General features: G+C 50.0%; 7 protein-coding genes across 7 annotated transcripts; 5 read left to right on the top strand and 2 right to left on the bottom strand.

Annotated features, from left to right (window-relative positions):
* Positions 1–569: 569 nt before the first annotated feature.
* LRP88_00494 (HET domain-containing protein) lies at positions 570–2,399 on the top strand (the record flags this gene model as incomplete). The annotated part of the gene is made up of 1 exon (XM_083237203.1): positions 570–2,399. The coding sequence occupies one exon, from the start codon at positions 570–572 to the stop codon at positions 2,397–2,399; it is 1,830 nt and encodes a 609-aa protein (XP_083107094.1).
* A 209-nt stretch (positions 2,400–2,608) lies between these two features.
* LRP88_00493 (uncharacterized protein) lies at positions 2,609–3,397 on the bottom strand (the record flags this gene model as incomplete). The annotated part of the gene is made up of 3 exons (XM_083237202.1): positions 2,609–3,126; positions 3,178–3,189; positions 3,304–3,397. 3 exons carry the CDS (start codon positions 3,395–3,397, stop codon positions 2,609–2,611), a joined length of 624 nt encoding a protein of 207 aa, XP_083107093.1.
* Positions 3,398–7,530: 4,133 nt separating this feature from the next.
* Positions 7,531–9,360, bottom strand: LRP88_00492 (uncharacterized protein; the record flags this gene model as incomplete). The annotated part of the gene is made up of 6 exons (XM_083237201.1): positions 7,531–8,044; positions 8,106–8,562; positions 8,621–8,657; positions 8,717–8,742; positions 8,826–9,143; positions 9,297–9,360. The coding sequence occupies 6 exons, from the start codon at positions 9,358–9,360 to the stop codon at positions 7,531–7,533; spliced, it is 1,416 nt and encodes a 471-aa protein (XP_083107092.1).
* A 1,676-nt stretch (positions 9,361–11,036) lies between these two features.
* Positions 11,037–13,212, top strand: LRP88_00491 (FAD-binding oxidoreductase; the record flags this gene model as incomplete). Its single annotated transcript, XM_083237200.1, has 4 exons — positions 11,037–11,169; positions 11,231–11,603; positions 11,656–12,061; positions 12,115–13,212. 4 exons carry the CDS (start codon positions 11,037–11,039, stop codon positions 13,210–13,212), a joined length of 2,010 nt encoding a protein of 669 aa, XP_083107091.1.
* Positions 13,213–17,381: 4,169 nt separating this feature from the next.
* LRP88_00490 (glycoside hydrolase) lies at positions 17,382–18,119 on the top strand (the record flags this gene model as incomplete). Its single annotated transcript, XM_083237199.1, has 2 exons — positions 17,382–17,406; positions 17,476–18,119. The coding sequence occupies 2 exons, from the start codon at positions 17,382–17,384 to the stop codon at positions 18,117–18,119; spliced, it is 669 nt and encodes a 222-aa protein (XP_083107090.1).
* Positions 18,120–22,659: 4,540 nt separating this feature from the next.
* LRP88_00489 (uncharacterized protein) lies at positions 22,660–23,401 on the top strand (the record flags this gene model as incomplete). The annotated part of the gene is made up of 2 exons (XM_083237198.1): positions 22,660–23,099; positions 23,158–23,401. 2 exons carry the CDS (start codon positions 22,660–22,662, stop codon positions 23,399–23,401), a joined length of 684 nt encoding a protein of 227 aa, XP_083107089.1.
* A 1,680-nt stretch (positions 23,402–25,081) lies between these two features.
* LRP88_00488 (uncharacterized protein) lies at positions 25,082–25,519 on the top strand (the record flags this gene model as incomplete). The annotated part of the gene is made up of 1 exon (XM_083237197.1): positions 25,082–25,519. One exon carries the CDS (start codon positions 25,082–25,084, stop codon positions 25,517–25,519), a length of 438 nt encoding a protein of 145 aa, XP_083107088.1.
* Positions 25,520–25,556: the final 37 nt, after the last annotated feature.

The following is a 25,556-nucleotide window of genomic DNA, read 5'->3' as shown; positions in this document are numbered from 1 at the left end:
AACTGTGTTTGGCGAGCATAAGTTCTCAAAGGGCAAAATTTACCCTTGCGTGGCCTTTTCTACGGACAGGCCCAGAGGCTTAATGGGGGCTCGTGCTATCCTCTCTTCCACTCAAGAGAGCACGTTTCTTTATACGGGCCCGTACTCCTGATCTCAATTGGTGATTTCCTTTTTCTAGATTGGGCTTCAAGGGAACCGTTTGAGGATGCCTTTTCCTCCCACCCTTTTGTACCGTGGACTATATATCTATTTCCTATTTCCTGCTCGTAATCTTGTATTTTCTTTGCCTAACCGTTTGGAGTAATTACCCACGTGCTGTCTTATTCTTGGTAACACTGGCCGCCGAGCCCACTATCCAGTGACAGGTTACATCACCGTCATAAGACGACCTAGGGGCCGTGAATTATTCTGCCTTGCTGCCTGCGACTAGCGCGCCCCGCTCCATCGCAATTCACGGCTTTTGCTGGGACGAGTACGTTGCGTGAATACATCGCCACTGACTTGACGGTTGGAATAAAGAGTAACAAGTCCCTTCCCTTGAAGGGAGCTCTAAGACTTGGCATCTCAATATGTCGACCATCACCTCTCCCTTGGTCTTCGCCACGGTGGTCTCCGAAGTCGACGGCGCAGATCTCGAGGACACCTACCTCACTCTCGACAGTCGAAAGATCCGACTTCTCACTCTTGAACCTGGGAAATACGGCGACGAGATCGTGGGCCATCTCGAAATAGTTGACCTCAAGGACGAGCCCATCTTTGAAGCTCTGTCCTATTGTTGGGGTGACAGAACTGATGTTTGCGAGATCAATGTCGATCAGCACAAGGTTTGCGTTACGAGGAACTTGTACAGAGCGCTTCAGAGACTGAGATATGAGACCATTCCTCGCCAAGTCTGGGCTGACGCAATTTGCATCAATCAAGAAGATGATGTCGAAAAGGCTTACCAGGTTAACTTGATGAGGGATATCTTTACAAGAGCTTCCGGAACCACGCTCTTTATCGGCGATTACGAAGATGATGTGGCACCTCCTACGCCATTTAGCACCGATGTTGCGCCTGAGAGTCAAGCCGGAGTCGAGAATGCGATTGCCCTCATCCGCAAATTGGCCGATGATCACCATGTGTTCTATCTCGACTTCAACACCGATGCCAGCACTCTTCCGGACAAGTCATTCCGGGTCCTGTACAAAGCCACCGAATGTATACGTTCTCTTGTCACACAGCCCTGGTGGTCCCGCATGTGGACCGTCCAAGAAGCCGTGCTTCCAGCCGATCCAACCGTGCAATACGGAGCCATCAAGTTGAGTTGGATGGTCTTTAGTCAGGCTGTGGACAACATGTTTGGGCACTTTCAAAAAAGATGCTGCAACATGAAGGTCCGAAACGACTTGGCTGAGGAGCCGCCGATTGTGACCTTTTACAGTAAGGTCTCGGCCGTTGATCGACGAAGAGAAAATCCACTGCCGTTGAATATGCTCTTGGGCAGATTCCGTCATCGCAAAGCGACTGATTCCAGAGATATGATCTACGGGATCCTCGGACTTGCGCATGATGAGGCTGCCACGGCAGGAATCGAATCTGATTACACCATCGAGACGGTGCAGTTGTATGTCCGGATAGCTCGCAAGTTGATACAGCTACACGGCGATCTCCGGCCGTTTATGCAAGTATATCACTTCCAGGGAGACCGTCTTCAGGGACTGCCTTCATGGGTTCCGGATTATTCGCTCGGTGGCGACTGGGAATACTACTCCGTCGCTTTACTGTACGTTCAGGACTTTTGGAAGCCCGTCGACTTGACCCCATTCCAGCCTCCCGCTGGGGACAACCCTTTGGAGCTGGACATTTCTGGAATTCTCTTTGACGACATCATAGCTGCTGGCGATGCAGTGACACCTTGTCCGAGGAAGCAGATTATGGATGTGTTTGACAAGTGGGTTGACCTCGTTCGATCTCTCGGTTACTGGAGCTCCCGATATCCCACTCAAGAGGGCACATACGAGGACAACATGTGGATGATACTCTGCCGTGGTCTGATTTGGCTTAACTCGCACGATTACCGAATGGCAACCCACGAAGACAGACAACTCGTAGAGGAGGAAATTCCTACAATTCCAGACGGAAGGCCGGTCAACATTGACCTACAGCTGCTATACTTTCAGCGGTTCTTCATCACGCGCAAGGGCTATATGGGCCTGGCATCTCCGGATATTCAAGTCGGAGACACGGTCCATGTTTTGGTTGGCGGAAATACCCCATTCATTATGAGAAAACCTGGACAGGGCCTCAGCGACCAGAGCAACCATTTCTCTCTCGTCTCTGCGGCCTTTGTCCATGGAATCATGCAGGGCGGTCTGTTGTCCAAAGAGGAAGAGCTGGAGTCATTCACGCTTGTTTAGCGCCTTTCTTCATAGGCACTCTGTCGAATAGCATTCGAGGACTGAGGCTCGAGTGGTATACAATACACGAGAAATACTGCAGTAAGTCCCTGGAGGCGGGTTGGATATATCCTCGACAGCCAGCTCTGGGGCTACAGAGATCATTGTTAATCTCAATTCTGGCACATATGGGTAATCCTTCTAAGTAACTTAGTTCCTTTAACTTGCCCTCAGAATTCCCACTGCTTCATAAGAGTGTTCTCTTTAATCTCCTTGGCAAAGTTGATCAGGTGGGTCGAGTGACACCAGGGCTTAATTTTCTCCTCCTTCCGAATCGTGCCAGAGAAGAAAGTGCACCACTTCAGTCTGGGATGCGCCTCATTGATCTCGGCTCGAGTAGACTCATGAAGCATCTTGCCAAAATCCTTGACGTGAGGATGATATCCCGTGTTGTCGTATGTTGTCGCGAGCTGGATAAGCTGCCCAAAGTATGTAATGGTTCCGTCGACCCCCATGTCTTCATGGCGGATGATGGCTTCAGAGGTTGCCTCGGCTTGATCTTTGGTAGCTCCAATGTCGTTCAGGATGTGGAGAGCTTTGATGCCGCCATAAATGTCAAACGACATGCGGGTCGTAATGAGATTCTCCTCGGCGGTGCCGATATCATGCAAGAGGCACGTGAGAGCCCAGCTGGAGGGGTTCACGACAGCATACCGTTCAGGGAACTGCTGCTTCGTGATGGCCATTCCTGTACCTGATATTAGTCATGTAAAGATGAGACTGAGTGCTGGATATGTACCGATGTAGTAAACTCACATCGAGTGGTTGAACGTCTCGGGGTGAAGTCGAGCCTTGACATAGTCGACTGTCTTTGCAACGATCGAATCATCCGATGGAAACTTGATATCTTTGATTGATAAGGGACCGGGTTCATTGATGTAAGGCTTGTCGCCGAAAATAGCTCCCGCATCAGCAGGGGTGCTGGTCCAGCCGTTGGCACCGACTTCGTCTTGAGACATTGTGACGAGCAAGATGCGGGATTACTGAGTTCTGTGGAGATAGGAAGAGGGAATCAATATGATATGAAGAAGAGTCAAAGCTTTATTTGTAGCAGAAGGAAAGATCAGTCAAATCTCCGCATGGTGGCACACATATCAGCAATTCCTGACGTAATGCACTATCCACGTTCACAGCACGGAGAGCTGATGTAATCCGGAGGAGATCTCTACATTCCCATAGTGATTGACCATTGCCGAACTCAACCGGCCGCCGGGGATTGGCCGCCGACTTGATGTGTCATTGACAAGTTAAAGAATACCTCTTATCCAATGGTTGAGAGTGGAGATCCTAGTTTTTTGCCGAGAATGCACTCGGTGAAGATTTGTCATCGAGATAACCTTTGACACAGCATGCTATAGCTCGCCCTTATCCTGCGCCCTAGTGTCAAGAGCATGTAAGTATGCGGGAACAAGGAGGTTCTATAAGTAGTAACCGAAGATAAAAGATGAGGTTGGGATAAACGCTAGGGCATGACAAAAGCGTATGCAATATCGCTCTAATCGATGGGTACTAGTTGCAGCAGGCACAGCTAAGCGGATGGGTTGAAGAGCAGATGTGTGACATGCTGATTTGGCTAGTTGATGAGTATTATCTACCTGAGTGCATACTAGTAAGCTGAGCTAAGAAAAATGTTAAAATACTAGATTTGAGCTCAGGTTTATAATATAGCAGTTTTCTCTACTTGAAGATCATTAGAACGTAGGATAGCGAGGAAGCATTTAGGAGTGATACCCCTAGCAGGAGAGTCTTTCAAAACATTAACTGGCATGAGATTTCCTACTAACAACTAAAGCCAGACAAGACTGGGATGATACCAGAATACTCGGAGACGAAACTCAAGCGTACTAAAATCCATTTCCGTGTCTAGAGCTGAGCTCCTCCTGCTCTAAGCTGAGCTGCTGCTGAGCTTGCACTGAGTTGGGCTGAGCTTGGGCTGAGTTAGCCAGGGGCTGATCCGCTTTTTGGGCCCTGAATCTTCTTACGAAGGCCCAGATTTGGGTCTCGTAATATACTAATACATTTTTTGGGATGGTATATGATATCCCAGGTCAGAATTTGAGATGGTGTGCGAAATATTAGGTCAGATTTTGGGATGGTATATGCTACACTAGCCTAGAGATTGAGATGGTATACAAAATCTCAGTCTAGTGTATAGGATGGCGCGGCAAATTTCGCGTGGAGGGCGTTCGAGCATCTGGCTGGACATTGGAAGAAGGTCGGTCCTTGTTTATGGCTTGCGGCTGAGGTTGGTGTTAATCTCAACATGGCTTAACGGCAGTCGGATAGATTTGGTGACACGCGCCAAGGGGCTTTTCTTACCTGCACGTTGCTCGGCACTTGTGAGGGGTATTTCTTGGGGAAGCAGGGAGATGACCCGAATGTCGACTGCCAGCGGAACCAAGGTGGTCTTAATGTAACCCCCTTTGCCAATGACGACCCATTCGGATGTCGCTATGTATAGTTGATGGATTCGTACAGGCCATCTTGAATCAAACCACATGGAACAGTAAACAACCCGTGAGCCAAGATAAGCGCAGCAGATATTATTCCTTCTCGTGAGGTGGACCGTGATCCACTTACAGTGAGAGATGGACATCGACGTGGTGTTGTGGCCCGTGGGTTTGACAGATATCAACAATGGGGAAAGCGACACTCCAATGAAGAGACAATCAAGGTTTGTGAATGGCGAATCAATACGGTACCTCATATCCCTTCTCTTAATGCGTCTCACTTCTCTCATGTCTGTTAGCTGTATCCTGCAGGGCGGGCTGCAGCGGGTCGCATCATCGGGGAGAGAAACTCGCTGGACGTCATTTAGGCATCCACGTAGAATGCAGCTATTTATCCCTTTGATACTCTATTTCTTTGTGATATTTTGCCTATTCCTTATCCTCCCTGTTGCGCTTGCTCGGTAGCTTGACATGCCATATGCACGTTGCCGAGGCCCTAAAGACTAGTCAGCCTCACCATTTCCTGTTCCCTGCTCTCATGATACTGATCAAGTGGGTTTCTGACGTATCACCCATCATGTTCATACTGTCTCTTTGAAGCTGCCCCCAGAGAGGTTTCAATACGCTGCCAGCTCCTTGTTGTAACTCTTGGCCACGCGACTGGCCGCACACTGATATCATAAGATCTTACACCATTGATTCACTGATAAGCTTTATAAAGAGGTGGAAGCAAAGAATACTTCATGGGAGAGCAATCAGCCTCCTTTGTCCCTACCTACCTGTTTAATATGGTCTTCTCCCACTTCCCGTCCGTCATGTATTTAACCTCTGCCATCTCGGCAACCTGCTTAAGTTTGATCTTCCCACAACACAATTTACCGTCTTCGCACTGCACAGCACATCACACAACGCATCGCACATCGCATCGAATGACACGGTAAATAGCACCAAGCAACAACTCAATCACTCTCCATAGTGGCGAATCCCCCAACATCGTCTATGTACTCATCCGTGCACGGGGCTATACTACAACGGTTACAACAGTTAGACGAGTCCACGGGACAACGCCATCAATTTCACCACATTAATAAAGATTCCAAGGAGTAACTACGACACGAAAATCATAGGCAGATTCAAGTGCGTCAACGGCAAATACACCTCCACTGGGTGGATATGGAATAGCAAACGAATCGCCGTCACCATCCGAACCTACCCCGGCAAGGGATACAAGAAATACAACGCAAAAGTATACCATCAGCGCTATAGGAAGTGCGAGGCTATTAGCAAACCGATTGAAGCACGAATATTCATTAAGCCGGTTCCTGAGTATCTTTTTGACTAGGTATGAATACTGGTCCCAGGAGCTCTGCCAAAATCAAGACCTTCACAAAAGCGCGTGCGGCCTGCTCCTGTCGTACGCCTGGCTAGTCGGCTATAAAAGCGACTTTCGCATTGCACAAGAGACAGGCATCATTCCAGCTTATATTAATTGGGAAGCATGGAGCGCTTTTCTATGCGGCTTTCTCGATCGTATCGACTCGGACACGATGCAAAGGGTCGACAAGCGCTACCAATATGACGAGTTGCTCCTGTCGCGCCTCAATACCGTCTACAGTTTCAACCCATCCACTTTATCACTACAAAATTTTGTTCATGGTTTTATGTCCAGCTCGACGTGGCGCACCGCCTTCTTTCAAAGAAACTTCAGCTGGATCTTTGCTGTTTTTATTTATTTGACTGTCATCCTCTCAGCCATGCAGGTAGGGCTGGCGACCGACAAACTGCATGGCGACAGTCAATTCCAGAACTTGTCGTCCAGCATTGCTCTGTCATCGATCGCTGTGGTTTTCGCCGCAGTTGCGCTACTGCTACTTGCCTGGCTCCCTCTCTGCTGCGTCTACATCTTTTTGACTATCTAATTCTCGAAAAAATATCAAGTCGGGCACGGAGATAGCAGCGTGATGGTGTCAGGGAAGAGGCAGGTCACGAAGGCAGTCGGGGTAAATAACAATAATCTCACATCCACATACAAATACAGACATGAAGACACTAGCTGGAACACCATTGGGTCTTACTTTGAGGACGATTGATTCCTGTTTTCCGTAATTCTATCACTTTTAAACCCGTCAACTCGGATCGTTATTTTTCCCGCTGACGAGTGAACAACATAAATAAAGAGTCGACTTCTCCTCCCATTAACCGATTCATCAATAACAACCAATAACTGACGAAAGTTTCATTTTCCTCGGCGACTTACTGTAAGTAGTTAGGGTCAAGCTGTCTAGATCGCCGACATGTTTTCCCGCAACGCATTCCCGAATTCGCAGGCTAAAGTGCAAGTCTCTGGGACTATTCTATCAACTTGGCGGCATTGAACGATATTGACTCCTTGAGGCGATACTGCTTGCTGGTACGGCATGTCTTATAATGAAGCGAGCCAGCCTGTCGAGGAGCTCGGTCAGTTCCCAGATGGCATTGGGATGAAAGAGATGAATTACACCTGTCTCTGTTGACTTATTGAGGCACATCCTTGCAACGACATCAGATGCAAGAAGGTATAGGTGGGCGTTGATTAATTGCTCATCCGTAGAACATAGGTTGTGATTATCTATCCTCTCATCCAAAACTCCATTATCGCGATATTATGCCACATTCCTTGCCTCCACGCGTTCGGGGTATGTCACATTCGATACGCTGGAGCCAATCTCGCTTCGCTTCGCATCTTCATAAACAACATTGACATTAGTGGTCCGCAAGATACCATCATATGTCATAATCTCCTCCTCAGATCCGGTCGGGGATACGCCGCGAATCTCAGTATGTGCGTGCTTCCGCGACGGGTGCAGATCGTTGAGCATGAAGCCCGCCGAATGGCCCTCGCGGTTCCCAATCCGTGACCGTTTCGAATTGGCGTTGGAGAATGCCATCCAGCTGCTGCCGTAATGTTTCTCGCTCGACTTGTCCGAGTTGTTGCCAAAGAGCTTAGGGTACCAGCGACTAAAGAGCGGTCGGAGGGCGGGCATGGAGCAGGATATAATAGCAAGATTAACCTCGACGGCTGTCCAAACGTAGGCGATGTTGTGATGTCGGGCCTTTTCGTTCAAGTATAGTAGCCTGTAGATGTTGACGAGTCGGATGATGGCGACGATTGGGACACTGCGTCAACATAGTGATTAGTATCGTGATATCAAGTCAGAGGTGATTTCTATCCGCTTACAAAGCGCCAATAGCGAAAATGCCCAGTACCGCCACCTTTACTCCGCGCGGCATTCGAAGGCCCAAGAAAATCCAGAACGGCAACGCCAGAACCATTACGTCCATCAGAATTGTCAACGATGACTGAATGATGTGGAAGCTGTTGTCGATGCATCTGGTATCGGGCTCTTTTCTCAGCTCGGGGTGCCAGTTTGTCTCTATCGGCACACACTGGAACAGGGCACCGAAAAAGATGGCAATCGCGTGAAGGACCGTGGCAATAATCAGCCCCCAGATGACCCTGAAGATGGTCTTGTCGTGTCCTTGCAGACGTAGGAGGAAGACTAGGATCGAGCATTTGACGAGCGCGAGGACGGGATTATAGCATAGTTGCTCGACGAAATTCCACCAAAGACCTGCACTGGGGTCGAAATCTGGGACCTTGTCGTCCTCCCAGCCGTAGTAGTTGAGCTTGAAAACTAATTGCGCATACGTTGTGAGCCGATGGGTGTATTGTACAGAAGGACGAGGACATACACATGAACAAAGTCGACGACACCAAGATCGAGGAGACCTAGGCCAAGTGAATTAGCACAACGAAAACTCATTGATAGCACTCGTGTAGCCTCTTACCAGTGCTCCACCGCAAAGCCAATCATCTTGAGTAGAAAGTCAGCATAAAGAACGTTCGAATAGTTGACAGAAACAATCCTCGTCTCTCCTGATAAGATCGAAGACGCACCTAAGCCCAGAGTATGCATCGTGATGCGAGTGTAAGCCCGGAGGGCGAAAATCACCGTCGACATGGCAGGGAAGAAAAAGATGATGAACAGTCCCGTCCGCTGCAGCGACGGTGTAGGAATCTTGGCAACATCTGGGTACGGTCCGGGTCCAGCGCCCCTCAGCTCAAGAGTCGAGCCATCCATCCATCTAGATCGCATTTGCGCATACAAAGATAGATTCGTCAGAGGTCGTTCGATTTCCAAGTCGTTCCCTTCAGTATCAGGTGAGACGATCGCAGGATGGAAGATCCATCGTCCGGGGAAGGGGTTCGAGCGATCTTAACAAAGAAAAATGTCAGATTGTGTGCTCGAGATGTCCAGCTGCATGCCCCTTACATGTATCAAACCCACTTTACTAACTTACTGTCTAGACGAGGCAACCCTGCAGAGAACCGTTCGCAGGTTGCAGGACTGTAGCATTCACTCTCGACGGGGGTTGCGACACTTGGGATCCTGGAGGAAGGGATCAGCGCAATCCTTAGCTGGCATCTGCATTTGACGCTGGCGCGAGAGCCTACAGTTTGCTGATCAGAAGGTTGGACCGCTCATGGGCCCGAAGCCGATCAAGATAGCTGAGAGAGCCTTGTCGGAGCACGACTTCGATCTTGTGTCTTATTGTCTTCCCTGATTAACTCGTCGATTGGGTCGAATCGCCGGCTTAGATCGCTCTCTAATGCCGATTGACTCACCTCTAGCCTCATGCCAACAATTTTAGAGACCCATCGGGAAGGTCAACCACCCAGACCCTTAGTGTGCTTACAGTGTCTAGCTGCCTCCCTTCTCTCAACATCGCCTATGCTTACTCCGTGCCTTATCCCGTTGGCACACTTCGCATGAGTGGACTTAGTGCAATACGTCTCGTTTCCAACCCATGCTAGTCTTCTCCCTAGTCACGGCAGAACCAGTTCCCCGACGAACGGAAAGATCTTCAGCAGATCGTCAAAGTTTGGGCATTTGACGTCCAGGGTTCATCCCCAACCGACTCCAGGGATGATTTCCGTTGGTCAAGGCTCTCGTCAGGCGAACAGGTCCCGAGTTAGCGAGCCCAATGACTATTCACGTATGTACAGGTCTCAAGGGTTGGAAATGTTGTTCCAACACTAACGTCAACGTACCTATACCTATTTTGCTAGGCTTTTTGCAGGATAGCTTTGTATCCCTCTTTTCTTGCCACTGATCGTCAAAGTCCCTGCTAACAACTGAGCAAACCATGGCCTTCCGAAAATTCCTATTGGCCTATTAGCTACCTAACACGCAAGCTGATGGAGAAGAAAACCGGGCACTTTTTAACGATTCCAACCCCTGAGACCTGTATCCCTCAGACGCTTACTTGGTGGAGACACCTTGGTTCCCCGAGTCCTACGCTAGTAACGACGGCATCCTGACAGGGAAACACACGCGGGCAAACCATACCCAGACAACCCGGAGCCACGGGCTGGGAACTTGGGACGACAGAAACCTGGGAGGGAAATGCTACTGCTGGCTTGCGGCATTATTTGTCTGCGCGAGGCAATGTCGCGCCTAGATTTACTGCGTACTATGTAGACAAAGGAGCGCTCGGGGCCTCCCTTGATAATGATATCCGCCACGTCCAGTCGTCGATTTGTCATTGACAACTGAGGCGTCTGACCTTGTACCGTGGCCCAGAAACTGTGAAACCCCTCTTCGTATGTATTTCATCCCCGTAAGAGGATACTTTTTGTGTTTGGGGAGTTCAATAGGTATACTTCATAGCTTCCCACGGCTGCGGCGAAACTCGTTGGATGACACTGCACACCGCGACGCGAACCACAGCTCCAACTCCAAGACCCTGCGTGAACGGAAATTGAAGGATGCATCGATAGATGAACGAATGCGCAAAAGGGGGACTCGCCCGAGCGCAGAAGTGAGCCCTGTCGATTCTTCAGCGTCTTACCCCGCTGATCGGCAATAAAATATACAAATATGGCATCTCAGCAAACCGGTAAACTCGCCTAGACGAACAACCTGGAATCCTGGACGGCAATTTCGAACTCCTCGTGTGGCCCACATGGTTCCCAGGAATAGGATCCTACCACTCCGCCGGTGTCGGGTCGTCGAATGAGAGGTTGCGTATAAGTAGTTTTATCTGCAACGTCAATTCATTTTTCGCGATAGCATCGTTGTTCTGCAGAAGATCAGCGTCTCTCATAATGTTCATCCAGTGGTCCAGTTGGTTGGCTTCGGTGGCTCTGTCCCTCCTCCTGTCCTCTTCCAACGCCCAAACCATTACCGTCGATGGCAAGACTGTCGGTACGTCACACTACTTCTTCTACGACATTCTTCGTGGAGAATTAGCTTTGCTATGCGAGAGCTTATTTTGCTAATCAAATTATCCCATGGCCAGCCGCCGATAAGTCCAATGTCGCTCCAGCAGCCGATGCTCCTTCGGGTGATTCCCACGCGGGCTTTGAAAGCATCCAGTTGACTGAGGATGTACTCACCAATCTCACGGACCTCAAATTGAGTAATGTCTCGCTGTTCTACTTTGACGACGACTCCAACTCGGAGAAGCGATCCGTCGGTAGTTCTCAGAAGTGCAGGGCGTTACCTGGCGATGCCCTCTATCCCAGCCGCATCGCCTGGAATGTCTTGGACATTCTCAGTGGTGGCGCGTTGATCAAGACGGTGCCCCTGGGTTCTGCCTGCTACGATGGCGAGCGTTATGACGAGACCAAGTGTCAATTCCTCATCGACAACTGGAACAAATCCGACACACAGTGAGCTTCATTCCCGTATTCCCTCAGTAGCTCTGTTGACACTTTGCAACAGCGTCGTGGATCCCTCCTCGGTCATGTCCCCTCTCTTCGAGGGTGCCACATGTGAGCCCCAAGGCGCTGCTCTCGGCAAGAACTGCACGCTGGGAGGATTCCCATCGTACTCGCTCAACATCACCAACGTGGCCCAAATCCAGCTGGCCATTAACTTTGCTCGCAACTCGAACCTGCGTCTCGTTGTCCGCAACACTGGTCATGACTTCCTGGGCAAGAACACCGGAGAGGGCGCTCTGTCACTCTGGACGCATCATCTTAATGACATTGAAGTTATTAAGAATTACAAGTCCGCTGGAGGCCGCTACAAGGGGCCGGCCTTCAAGGTCGGGGCCGGCGTCGTGGTACACGAGCTTTACGAGGCTGCTGAGCGCGAAGGCTACACCGCTGTTGGTGGCGAGTGTCGTGTAAGTTGGGAAGGCTGTTTTCTCAGAATTAAGACTAACTTGTGATTTCCAAGACTGTTGGTGTCGCTGGTGGCTATGCTGCCGGAGGAGGTCACTCTCCTGTGACGCCCATTCACGGCCTCGGTTCCGACCAGATTCTCAGCGTCGACATCGTCACTCCCGACGGCCGCTTCATCACTGCGGATGAGACTCAGAATAAAGATCTTTTCTGGGCTCTTCGTGGCGGCGGCCCAGCTACTTGGGGTGTTGTCACCTCAATGACGGTCAAGGTCCACGAGAAGACAGTCTTCTCCGGCATGACGTGGGATACCACCACGACGGCCATGAACATTACGGACGATACCTTCTGGAAGGCCATCGAAGCCTACTGGCGACGCTACCCGGAGTTCTCCGCTGCCAAGGCCTACGGTTACTGCCGAATGTCTGGACTCACCGGAGGTGGCTATGCCTGGCGAGGCTTGCCCTTCATGGTCCCCGGAATGAAACTCACTGATTTCAAGAAGCTTGTACAGCCTCTGATTGACGAATGGACTGCCCTGGGTGTTGATCCCCAGCTCCAGTTCTTCGAGCATGACAGCTTGTACCAGGCTTGGACTCGTCACTTCCCAGTCTCCAGAGTCGGTAGCCCTTATGCCCGAACTGGATCGCGCCTCTTGCCTCGCAAAAACTGGGAAGACGAGGAGCTCTTGAACAAGACTATCCAGACAGTTCGCTCCATCGTTGAGGATGGCGCTTTCCTGGTTCACTATAACATCAATGCGGATGAGCCCAATAACACGGCTGCGAGCTCCGTCAATCCGGCCTGGCGTGACGTTATGATGTTCAACATCATCGGCCTCACCTGGACCGAAGACACGTCCGAGTCCGACGTGGCTGCCATTCACAAGAAGCTCACCGGCGATCTCGTCCAGCGCCTCAAGGACGTCAGCCCCGGCGCCGGCGGCTACCTCAACGAGGGCGACGTCATGGACCCCGAGTTCTCCCAGTCCTTCTTTGGAGATAACTACGAGCGTCTGTTGAAGATTAAGAAAAAGGTTGACCCCAAGGATGTATTCTGGGCGCCTACTGCTGTGGGTAGCGAGGGCTGGTACATTACCGGCCAGGAAAGCTATGTGACGAAGCAGACTGGCCGTCTCTGCCGTAAGAACTAAGCAGCGGTTACTTTCTATGCACGGCTACCTTGTAGATATTAGAAGAATAACATTGTAAATACATAGGGATATAGGTAGATTGTCTTATCTACCAGCGTGCGGCGTGTATGTTGTGACACAGTGAAACTCCCAAAAATGGGAACATGGACAAATACCTAGTCTACGCTCCTCGCAGTGTCCACTGAAGGTCAAAGCACGCCTGGGACCTCAAGAAGATCGGAAATCTTCCGCAACCCATAGAACTAGGCAAACGGGCTGGATTCGTGAACGAAATCTGCCTTGAGCTGAATTTTTGCGAAAGAATACCACGAGACATTGTTCAACTTCAAAATCGTTTGTCTAGGAACACTAGGATTGGAAGCTGTCTCCGTCAATACCGACAAAAGAACATCAGCTATTTCATCACAAATAAAGATATGATTTTCTCTTGTGGTCTGTTTTGAAGGGGTAACTTCTATGTATGGTATCCCGAAATCAATTTAGCTGAGAGATATAGGGTAGGCTCATCACTTGATCGACGCGCATTAGTCAAGCGCATGAGTTTAAGAAATACAGTTATGTGAAGGGATAATATGAAATAACACCTTTAAATGCTATTCTTTATAAGAGTAGCGTATAGTCAACCGGTACAAATGAAATGCCTAAACCTCCCTTGTCACTATGTCGCGTCCTGTTTCTACGGGACACTCATACCCAACACCATGGTCAAAAACTCGGTCATCCCATTCGGACTCTGAAGGCGCCTTGAAAGAACCTCTCTCTTGCAGCCACATCCTCATCAGCCTCTGGTTTCGCAAATTTGTAATACCAATCACTACTGCCAGATTTTTCTGAGAAGTTGGCACTGTTACTACATGACGAGCGTTATTGGAAGGACGATTAAATCAAAACGGCATGGTCATTAATCATACAGGCAGTATTGTCTCAAATAGAAGAGGAGCACTAGATGGCGATAAAGACCATGAGTGGCGGGCCTATTGACTTATAGAAGCTTCGCATTTACCTCGAGGAGCGATACATGCCTCAAGGTGAATGAGGGGGGCTAAATTGAGATTACTCGCGGGTACGTGCAAAAATAGAAGGCTTTGATCACACGGGTGCGTTGAAGTTGCAGGAGAGAGTCGGTCCTCTTGGTGGCCACAGCGGGTAATTGAGATATACCGGGGCTTTCTTGATCGATGTTCCATTGAGGTCCCTCCTGGCCTGGTTACATGCATGATGCGCAAGGCACAATCAAGAATGCCATCGGATTTGCCGTGTTTGAAGCGCTATTCGGGGTCTTCTACGGCGAAGAAACAGGGCCTCTTCGGCGTTTTCTCCAGCTTCTCAGGGACAACTGTGCATTCAGGCCAATCGTTATGTCTGCTAAATCCTGAATTGTTCCGAGTGGAGAAATGCAGGCTGTGCACATCGTCGGCGCCCATCTCAGTATGCAAACTACCGGGTTTCATGTCAGCCTCGGTGACATGACTTGGGGAGGTGTTTGACTGTCAATGAGGATGCCATGCTTTGTGGAAACCCCTCCGACGCACTGATTCCCTCTCGTACGAGGATACTAGCATCTAAAGGCGGGAGTAGGAGCAGGAGTGGGATGCAATCCAATGTGAGGATGCTGCTCTTTTGCTGCGGAGGGTTCTCTCGGCTTCACTAGGCAGTCTTCTGGTGTATAAAGGATGATCAGCCGCACCTCTTGTACCTAGCTCGCTTACGTATTGAGCCCCCCGAGCGCAGATATGAACCTAAAACTTCCCGCGGCTTTTCTTTTTTTTTCATCGTCCTTCTTCCCTCCTCTTTACTGGCGCTAGCTTTCACTATTAGTCTCCTCATACTCTTCAAAACAGCAGTTGAGTCTCCTATGGCTTCCACAGATCATCCATGGCGTCCTCGTAGAGATGCGAAGGACATTCCCAAAGCTCTACAGATGGAAGTTTCCAACTTGCTTGAGGAGCCTTTGCTTACAGCGCACTGCTTCCGGACATAGAAAGATTCAATTACGGTCAAGTTCCGGGACTTTCGTTAAGGATTAAGAACTGGGATCCCAGTCCCAAAAGAGGATCCGAGGCTGACCTTAGTTGGGATGCATGACGTTCGTGAGAGTTGAAGGGGGTGACGAGACCCAGAGGTTAAGGGCCCAGAAATAGGATCAAGAGCGACCGCTGGGCTCCTGCTCAGCCAGAGAGGGGCGATTAGAGCTGATGGGGGCCGATGGGGGGCTAAGGGTCTGATGAATAGCTAAGCCGAAGCTAAGCCAGCGAGCGAAAAGGCCTCAAGAGCGGCGATCTGTGGTAGGATACGTGCCGCTTGAGTTTCGTCTCATAATACCAGAGTATTTTGGTGTCGATGCTGTTAACCAAAACTCCATTACTACTGCAGTATTCGGTGCCGTCGGCGTTTTGCCCTCTCGACCCGTGAAAGGAGCCACGGGAGATTACTTTAGCCGCTTGAAAGAGCCCAGGAGAACTTAGAGCACCAATGAATCCAATGTGAGAAAATGGGTGATCTCGTGGTGTACTCATCGAGATGTTACTCTACTCGCGTGATGTAACCTTCACGGTGACCCGAGCTTGATCAGGTGGCCAAGCCGGCCGAAAGGAAAAGCAGCTGAATCAAGGACAGTGCCCAACAAAGCTCCGCAAAAATAAAGTTTATATACCATGTTGAAGAGTGTTGTCTAGAAGTGGAAAACTCTACGGAGGACGATGAGAGTGACCAAAGAAGGAAACTGCCAAGTTCATGATGAGGTGTCTTGGGTGGCGATGGCTAATACGTATAGAATGAGGAGAACCCCAGCCTGAATGCTTCCCCCGCACTCGATGAGTTGCATCAGGTTAAAATGGAATCGAACAAGGCACTTTGAACTGCTGGCTCCTCGACGACTCGGCTGTTGGCCACGACTGAATGGATTGATACGGATACCACTCTACCCTGCAGGTTCGTCGTTTCTATTTAGCCGAAGCTTACTGTTGGTCATGGTTACTTGCTAAAAAAGACGGCGGTCAAGCCAATCGAAGAGGCGCGGCGTCTGCCTGTTACCACTGCTGTGAAGCCATTCGTAGCTCTCCCTGATCTACTTAAAAAGATGCTACCTTACACACATACCAGTCGTTTCCTTAATAATCTCAAGGGTACCAATTGCGTGATAGTAAGATTTTTCAGTGCAAGAAAAGAAATGCTCAGTGTTGAAACATCTTGGCTCACAAACCCGACATCCTCCGATAGGGGTGTTTCATGACGCGTTCTGGCTCCATCTGATCTTTGGCATATTTCTTTCTCCGATTGCAACTGGAAGATTTCTATTTAGATGGATATACGTGATCGAGGACAGGAAAGTGTATCAACTTGATGGATCAGGATTCCAGGGAGGTTATTCCCGTCTCCCTGTTGGTCACTCATATTTCACCGCCAAACATCCCCAGAGCCTCAAGTTACCCCACGAATGAGCATCAAACAAGCATTTAAACATGCTACAGCGCCCACAAGAAGCTCCTGAAGAATTTCTCTCAGTGGATACGTTTACCAATCCCGTTTCACAATGAATGGCCGAGATGCAACCCAGCAAGCGCCCGTGAATCCTCCCGTGTGGAGAAGCCCGTTTCATACAAATAAAGCCAAGATCTCGCCTCGCGTCAGCGAATCTACGGAAAATCGGGTCATGTTCCCGTTTCCTGGAGCCACGGGATCTGTTCGAAACGTGGGCATATGATTTGAGGCTCGGAAGATGCAGCCGTAGTCCGCGAAGACATGCGTCCCATTGGTCGCGGGCAGTATAGCCTGAAGGTGATCGACCACGCCACCGCTGTACATGAAACCTTCCATTGCCTCGGAATAAGACGTGCTCCTATAGGATGGTATTTGGTAGGTGGCATTATTGGAGACCTGGGGGTTGAGGTGGCTCTGTTGGGTAATTCGGATCTTCACTCTCCTTGCCAAGTCCCCAAACTTGGTCCCACGTTAAGATTTTTACGTATACTCCGTTACGAATCCGGTTAGTGGTTTTATAGTCGGGGCTTTGGCTATGGGGGCTCAGTTATGCATATTGGTGTTCCCTGTATAGTAGGGGGCTTCACATTCTTCGAATACAGATATAAGAAGGGATTCTGTCTCTACCTTGATGATTCCTCAGCTCAAAGCAACCAACAGAACTCGATTCAGCCCAAGTCTCCTTCACAATGCATCACCCCAGCCTTTCTCTCGGTCTTCTCACTGGCCTCCTCGCCGGAGCTGCCAACGCCCACGGCCACGTCAAGTCCATAATCGTCGCAGGCGGCCAGACCTACACCGGTGGTCTTCCCTGGAACGCTCCTGCTGATGCTGTTGGATGGTCTGCCGGTAACCAAGATAACGGCTTTGTCGAACCCAATGCCTTCGGAACCGCCGACATCATCTGCCACAAGAACGGCAAGCCCGCTTCCAACGCCGCCACTGTCGCTGCTGGAGATACTCTCACATTGGTGTGGGATACTTGGCCAGAATCTCACAAGGGTCCTGTCATTGAGTATCTTGCTCCCGTCTCTGGAGACTTCGCGAGCATCAACAAGGCTAGCCTCTCATGGACCAAAATCTCTCAGAAGGGCCTCATCTCCGGCTCTAGCCCCGGAACCTGGGCTGCTGACCAGCTTATTTCCAACGGGTTCTCTTGGACCGTCACGATCCCCAAGAACCTGAAGCCCGGCAACTATGTTCTCCGCCACGAGATCATCGCCCTTCACTCCGCCGGTCAGGCCAACGGAGCTCAGGCCTACCCCCAGTGCATCAATCTCAAGGTCACCGGCAGCGGTTCCGGTTCCCTCCAGGGCTCTGGCGCTTTCACCACCTTCTACACCCCCCAGGACCCCGGCATCCTGTTCAACCTCTACCAGTCCTTCAGCAGCTACCCCATCCCCGGACCCGCTGTCCAGACCCCTTAAGAAGGATCAACTCTGGTGTGGTACAACCCCCCTTTTCAAGTTGAATGCGCTGGAATCGTGGACTTGAAGGAGCTACTTGAGCTCAGCTGGTCTTTTCTTCTTCTCTCGTCACTAGTTGAATCATTTCAAAGGCATGGCAACGGCCAAGAGCTGTGTCTGCCGGTAAATACTTTGATGTACTCTCAGAATGTCGATGCAAGCAGGATGGATATGCAATTTGGTTGCAGTCTACGGCATAACGGGCATTGTCGCCTCGCAACGCTATGTATATAAGAATGAACAACGTTAAACCCGTCTGATAATGTGCACTTTGACCTAAATCGAATGTCTAGGGTTGGACCATAAAACGTCTAGCAGCAGGGGGATGCTGTCCCTCTCAGACAAAACCCCATTTTTGGCAGTTGACGTAAATACTCGCTGAAAGACCGCATGACGAACAGTACCGTATCCAGCGACCCCACACCGACTTTGCACTTAAATAAGGTTTAAAATACAACGCATGAGTAGTCAGTTTGGATGTCTAGTGGCGATGTATTAACTGCAAGAACATCGGCGACATTTTTTAAACATGTGACACTCGGCTGCGCTATGTCGGAGATTGATCGACAATGAAGCGGGTAAATTTCAGTGAAGACTCAGTTCTTTAAGCAGTTTTCAGCACTAGTAAGTCTTTTAGTTGAATATCCATGTTGATTGGAACACCTCTCTAAAAGAGGACATCGGCCACAACCGTCAAAGACACAGTTATCAATCCCTACGTGAAGGCATCAAACCCCTACACAAAACACCGTACATTTTAAAACACCGTAATTTAGAAGTATGTATGGCTATTTTGGCTGAGATACTGGGTAGTTGTTTAGGAGGAAAAAGTCAGTCTAAAATTCAGATCTGGGAGCTCACAGCCTTAATGTCTCGTTATAAGCAGTCCGGTCGTTAGGAGAGTCACCCTATACCAAACAACCACCGGCTTCCCTAACTTATATCGTCCACAAAGAGACCATATCAGCAGTTCTACATTTAATGGCGAAGATAATAGCCTGATGCAATGGCGTACCCTCTTGTCTTTGCACTGCTCCGGTCGTCAAGCACTTAGAACCCTGGGTCACAGAATCCTAACAGCGTTCTCGATAATGCTAGTTCACTATGGACAAGCACACTATCAAAGAAGCGGAAATATTTTGCAGTCGTTGAAACTTATCCTCATTATCATTATAGAAACTATCGATTACATGCGTTACCTCCCAAACCTCCTCTTTATCCGTGAAATCGCTGGCGTCAAATACATTCCCTTTAGTCTGTCCCTCAAGTGATGGTTAAATCCATACGTCAACGCGTTCGCCAGTCCGATGTATTGTGTTGAAATCTGCAGAGCCGCGATAGTCGTCTTGCTCGTTGAGTGTCCCGAGGCCTCCATGATGCGATTGATGAGTCCCGGCATCCACAAAAGAACGTACATGAAGGGATGCGCGTTGAGAAGCATCATCCTCTTGATCTCGACTTCGACTTCGTGAGTGTCTCGTCGTATGGGGAACTCGCTTGCATTGGTCTGCAACGTGGCACCTTGGCCATGTCTCTCAACTGGAGATGCGTCATCATACCTGACGTGAGCGTTTTGCGGAATTGGCAGCCCCAATTCCTTTCTGGTTGCAGATGACATGTGACGCGTCGACCTTCTTCTCGGTCTGGTAGAGCTGGGCCCTGACTCTTCTGCTGCCTCCAAGTCCAGGCTGGCCAGTTCCTCCTTGTTGCTGCTTCGTATCTTTCCGTCGTGTTCGATCTATCCCCAAAAGTACTGAGCTCGACTTCTTCATCCTTCATGACCTGGAACCCTCCCTTCCTCCCGCATTTCGACCAAAATGAGCCCATCGTTCCAGTAGAAGGTGTGTCATAAGATGATGACCGTTGGTTAACTGGCTTCGATCCCAAGTGTCGTCGTAGATATGCCCAGATGTAGATGTAGATGGCAATAGTAGAGAAGATGACCAGGAATCGCCAACCATGACCCATGCCATAGCGAAGATCAGGTCGACCTGCAGAGATCCAACACCAATTGCCGCCGACAGGCACCATCTCACCAAGGAACGTCGGAGTGAGGCTGGTGATGAGTGGAATGGTCCAGACAGAGAGACAGGTCAGGATCCATCCTTTGGTCGAGACGCCTGGCATGTACACGAAGCGTGTTACCGTGAGAAGGGTAACAAGGGCGATGGCGAGGATTGAAAGGTCGGCTGCTTGCACTGAAAACTGACCCACCATGCCGTTCACGACGCATGGTGTACCGGGCTGTAGTTCACCAGTCTTTAGAAAGATGATGCCCGACACAGAGTTGTTCAGGGTGTTGATGAACTCTGAGTTACAGTGTGAGCGATAGGTCTCGGAATGTGATGCGAATGCAGTCAGTGACGAAAGAGCGTACCTGCTACCACCAAGTTCAACACAAGAACATGCCGAAAGCTCCGCAAATGCCGACGATATATAATGAATGAAATCAGAACAAAAGTCGTCGCCAAGCACGAAAGAGCGCTGCCCGCCAAGGTGAGGAAGGAAATCACCCGATCCACGTCCACAGCCATGTTGAACCCATCTGTGTCGTATCTCTGCGGCGGTGACGGTGACAGTGACAGAATCCCAGAAAAGATAAAATCCAAGAAGAAGTGTCACCTTTAACAGTGCGTCGGGTCTTACTCACCCGAGACGCAGTCTCAGGGGTTGGACAAGGCAGGGGAGCCTTACCGAGCCCCGGAAGGAATACGGGGTGACCGTTGTCAATTGAAGGGGTCATGGAAGATGGGATGAAGTGTGAACTTGTGGGGGAGTTGCGAGGCTCAAGATCAAGAGGGCATTGCCATTGGTTCTTGGTGTCGGAAATGGCGGATATCTGAGAGCTAATTATTCCGTCTACAATGATTGATAAATCCATCCTATCAAGCAAACTATCACAATTCCTAAACTTTTCTAGAACCGACGTCGAAAAGACGTAAACTTTAGAGTTTATTCCACCGTTTGAAGTCCCCAACAAGCGAGTTTGAGAAAAGCCACTACCGCAACCAGGGGCTCCGCATCAAATAACACTTCGGTAATCACAAGCCGGGGTAAGACACGGCACATAACCAATCTAAGATACTCACCCGAGGTTACTAGCCGGTTTAGGGTCCGGTGGCAAGGCTGATCCCGGGATTAGTGACGAATACGGAGATTCTGTCGTGGCCCTACGACGGCTTCTCCGCTGCGTTAGTTGTAGGGCTTGAAATGGGAGGGGGATGTTGGGTAATGATGTTGTTGAGTGTCGACCAGAGGGCTGGTAGTTTGCGCCTTGTGGGGTCTGTTTACGGGATGTGGGATGGACGTCCCAGGGCTGAAGACCCCTGAGAGGACGGAATAATCATGAATTGGGACTCGATTCGTCAGCTTAGGTGTTATGAGCAATCTGTGAAGCTATTTTAGAACAGGCAATAATCTCAGTGGCGAGTAGCTACATGACAACAGCTTTGCCGCTTATTCTGTCATTGAGGTCAACAGAATCCTATTGGTCGTCTCGTATATTGTAACCTTGGCCTAGACAAAATTCTTCTTGGCATCCATAGTCTCTTCCTCATGGGCTCTAATGGATGTCCGCGGGCAGCTTGTTCAAGACCCGCGGAGAGCGCAGCACATCATATCGACTACTTTATCCGCCACAGCTATCTATCGTGGATCCTATTTGTCGTTGGCACCTCCCATGCGTTTCCAGGGCACAAACGTCGTGGGTGTAATTCTCCACCAATTTGCACATTGCAGGCGTGCTCAGGATGTTGTCTGGGGAGAAAACAACTCTACACCGTCTCTACACCCTGGAATCCAACATCAAAACTGAGTTAATACAGCATGTATAATGCCCAGTGAGGTAGTTAATGTTTGGCGGGCATTGTATGTGAGTGGATGCGCAAAGGTGGCTCGGGGAAAGAGACTCCAGCGTCAGTGTCGATTTATCGCCTACTGAGACATTGGGCTTCGGTCCAAACGTGTGGGGGCATTGCCTTAGGCTCTCGACTTTGCGAGTGGGATTTCACGTCAACCGACTCTCAACCCCTGATCAACTGAACAGTAGGGCGTTGGTGGCTTGCGTCTTGGCATCGTTGGTTCTCCGCAGTGGCACTGCAAAACCTTCCACTCTTGAAGCAGTGAGATATGAAGGAACTCGCCCAGGGTTTTGTGAAGCACTAATGTCAACGTTAACTTGCAAATGCCTATGCTTCTCCAGCCACTTGGCTTTGTGCCTTCCAAGATGCCTCGAGACGTGGACGCCGGCAGAACCAATCGCACGCCTCGACCAGGCATGCATGTCGGTTTCAACCGCATCCAATGACATATCGAGATGCAGACTGAGCCACCACCACGAGGGTCAGCTGACCTGGCGCAGGGAGCTGAACGACAGCCTGGTTTTTAGAATCAGGCTCTGGAAACCTCAGACTCTTTCTTTCTTCTTCTATCATCATCATCTCGCTAATCATCTCTTGTTTCATCAACGCGTATCCCCCAACGCCCACATACGACATTCGCGATGGAGGTCGCCGCGGCCGCCATTGCCTTTGCGCAGGGCATCGGCATGATTGCCACCGGCATCCGAACGCTACATTCAATCCGACAGGCTCCTGTTGAGTTTATGGACTTGCTAAATCATCTTTCCACACTCAACGGGAGGGCTGAACTTCTCCGACGTTCTCTCGACTCCTTGGCAGGTGCCCATTCGGACGTCCCTGACGTGGACATCGACACGATTCGCAATCTTCAAGTACAGTTTGAGGAGATCTCTAGCCAGTTAAACGACACAGCCACGAATTTTATTGCTAAAAGCAAGGGACTCGACAGCCAGGGACATCACAGGATCCCCAGAATCATGTGGCAGAAGCAGCAATCAAGCCTGATGGGACTTCGCCAACGCGTGAAGCAGCTGAGCAGCGAGATGTCGGATTGTCTAGCGGCTATTAACACTTCTCAGGGGTGTGCTCGAGTCGATATTATACACTTGGTGCACTCAAAGGCTGACGCAAAATGACAGGGTGCGGCAGGCTGGTCTCGTGCTTGACGTCAGAGCGGTCATGGAACAGTCCTTTACGGATGTTGCGTCGCAAATCCAGCACGGGAACACCTTGGCAGAGCAAGACCACGAGTCGATTAATCACATCATGCAGCAGAACGAGACCCAAACCGCCCTCCTCCATTCGACTTTAGCAAACCATCAAGAAACCGGTGCAACCATCAGCAAGTATGTCTATTCCCCTTCTCTCTGTAGCACCTTTTGATATCAGCCATGTGTAGAAGACTGGATGTTTTCGAAGCAAGAGTCGAGACGCAGCTTTCCCGGGTCATGGCGAACTTGTCCGCCGACCGACATTCGAACCGCGCCACTCAAGGCCCTCAGATCAGAACCCAGTTTAACCACACAGTAATATCAGTCAGCACGACTCTCAGGCAGACATGTCCACCAAACTGCAGATGCCAGTGCCATCGGACTTCATATGCTCGCACACCAGAATGGTTGAGCTCAGTCATGGGATCACTCTTTGTGCAGTACAAGAGCCTTCCGATACTGGGCATTAAGAAATGCGACAAGCCTTTGTGTAAATCGGCGTCTCAGTCATCAATTCAGCTTCAGTGGTGTTTCCCCCGCTGGCTGGTAGCCCGGGCACTTGTGGCGTCGATATCGTGGAGCTCCATCAACGATGACGGCGCGGCTTTGTTTCTCAAGATTCCGCGGTCTATCAACGGTTTTGGGTGGTTAATTGGGTCAAGCCATGATAATAGGGCCTTCATCGACCGTTTCCGGGATGGCACAATTCGTCCGACTGATATCTTGGTCGAATGGGGCCAAAACTTTTTAACAGTAAGACAATGATCAAACCGGTGGGCTCGAAGGACATGGAATAATACAACGAGCTCACCTATCCTAGCTATGCATCGATGAAAGACACTGGCAGCTTGTGCAAATTCTTCTAGATTTGGGGTTTGACCCAAGGATGAAGGATCTGACGGGCAGGTAAGATTCGCCTTGTCAATAAGAGGACTGCAAACTAAGTTGCAGATGTGCCGGTCATTGGGCGCGGCAATTCGAACTAGATGGATCTTCCAACTGGGCACCCGCAGCGGTCCAAGTGACACTGAGGCAGATGGCAGCCATAGAGCTTGAAGATGCGGAACCGATGACCATGATACATCAAGCAATCCGAGGGGAGACGACGCATTCATTGGGCCAGTGCATTCAGATGGAGCCGCAGCACATTAACACACCAGACGATGTTGGGTTCGCCCCTCTGCACTGGGCTACATATAAACAAGACATGGCCGCATTTCAGACTCTGATGAAAGCATCGCCCAATGTCAACCAGCAAACCAGTCACACACGTGAGACGCCCCTTCACTTCGCATGCTTCCGTCACAACGTGGACATGGTTCGAACACTTCTCGATTCGGGCGCCTCCATCTCGTCAGTTAACACTGACAAATGGACGCCCTTGCATTACGCTACCTACAGCATTCAGTGCCGACAACAAGAGATGGACGTGGTGCAAATGCTCTTGGATGCTCATGCCGACCCTAATTGTGGGGATGCAGAAGGATCCACGCCCTTGCACCTTCTGTTTGGTAATCAAGATGTCGACTCGGACCACGTCGCGGCCTTGGCAAGAGCTCTCATCGACGCCGGCGCTGACCTCGAGGCCCAAGACATGGGGGGAAGAACAGTTCTTCTCCATGCTTGCATTATTTCATGCAGAAATGTGCCCCTCCCGATTGATCTTGGCGCAAATTTCAAAGCGGTAGATGATAACGGACGAAATATGCTCTCAAATTTGGTCAACAACGAAACAGATCTTGAACCTGGTTTATTTCACCCAGAATTGCTCGTGGGTGTAAATCCTGACGCTCACGACAAATATAATGATACTCTATTGGATCTCATGGCTGAAAGGGTGCGCGACTCCATCATGTGGCAGCCGCTGACTATTCGTGTCGTCGTTGACATGGTCAACCTGACCCTAGGAACTCGCGAGGCAAACTGGGCAGCAGGACTATTTCTAGATAAGAAGCAAGAGTTGGAATCAGATGGTTCACACGCTCGAATGCGTCAATGGGTGATGCACCAGCGTCGGTTGATGCAGCAAGACAAGTTGTGGGGTGACTATGACTGTGAGGAAGACGACCTCCTGGGGTGGTACGAAGATGAGTATAACGAAAGCAGTCCATTTGAACCTGATGACGATGTCCATCATCTTTCAGATGGCAGTGGTTCAGAAGATTGGGAAACTATGAGCGAAGGCGATAAGCAAGAAAACAATGACGATGAGGACGATAACAATGAACGAGACTGGAGCGACGGCGAAGATAGCATCACTTTTCACGATGCCCATGAGACCTTGGAGTAGGTAGTGTACTTGGTATAAACGATCCATTTCCTACCGA

Source organism: Fusarium phalaenopsidis, assembly GCF_050370095.1.
Source record: "Fusarium phalaenopsidis strain FUZ10S chromosome Unknown contig_32276, whole genome shotgun sequence".
Taxonomy (NCBI): Eukaryota; Fungi; Ascomycota; class Sordariomycetes; order Hypocreales; family Nectriaceae; genus Fusarium; species Fusarium phalaenopsidis.
Note: the sequence above shows the minus strand (reverse complement) of the source record. Positions and strands in the feature narration are given on the sequence as shown.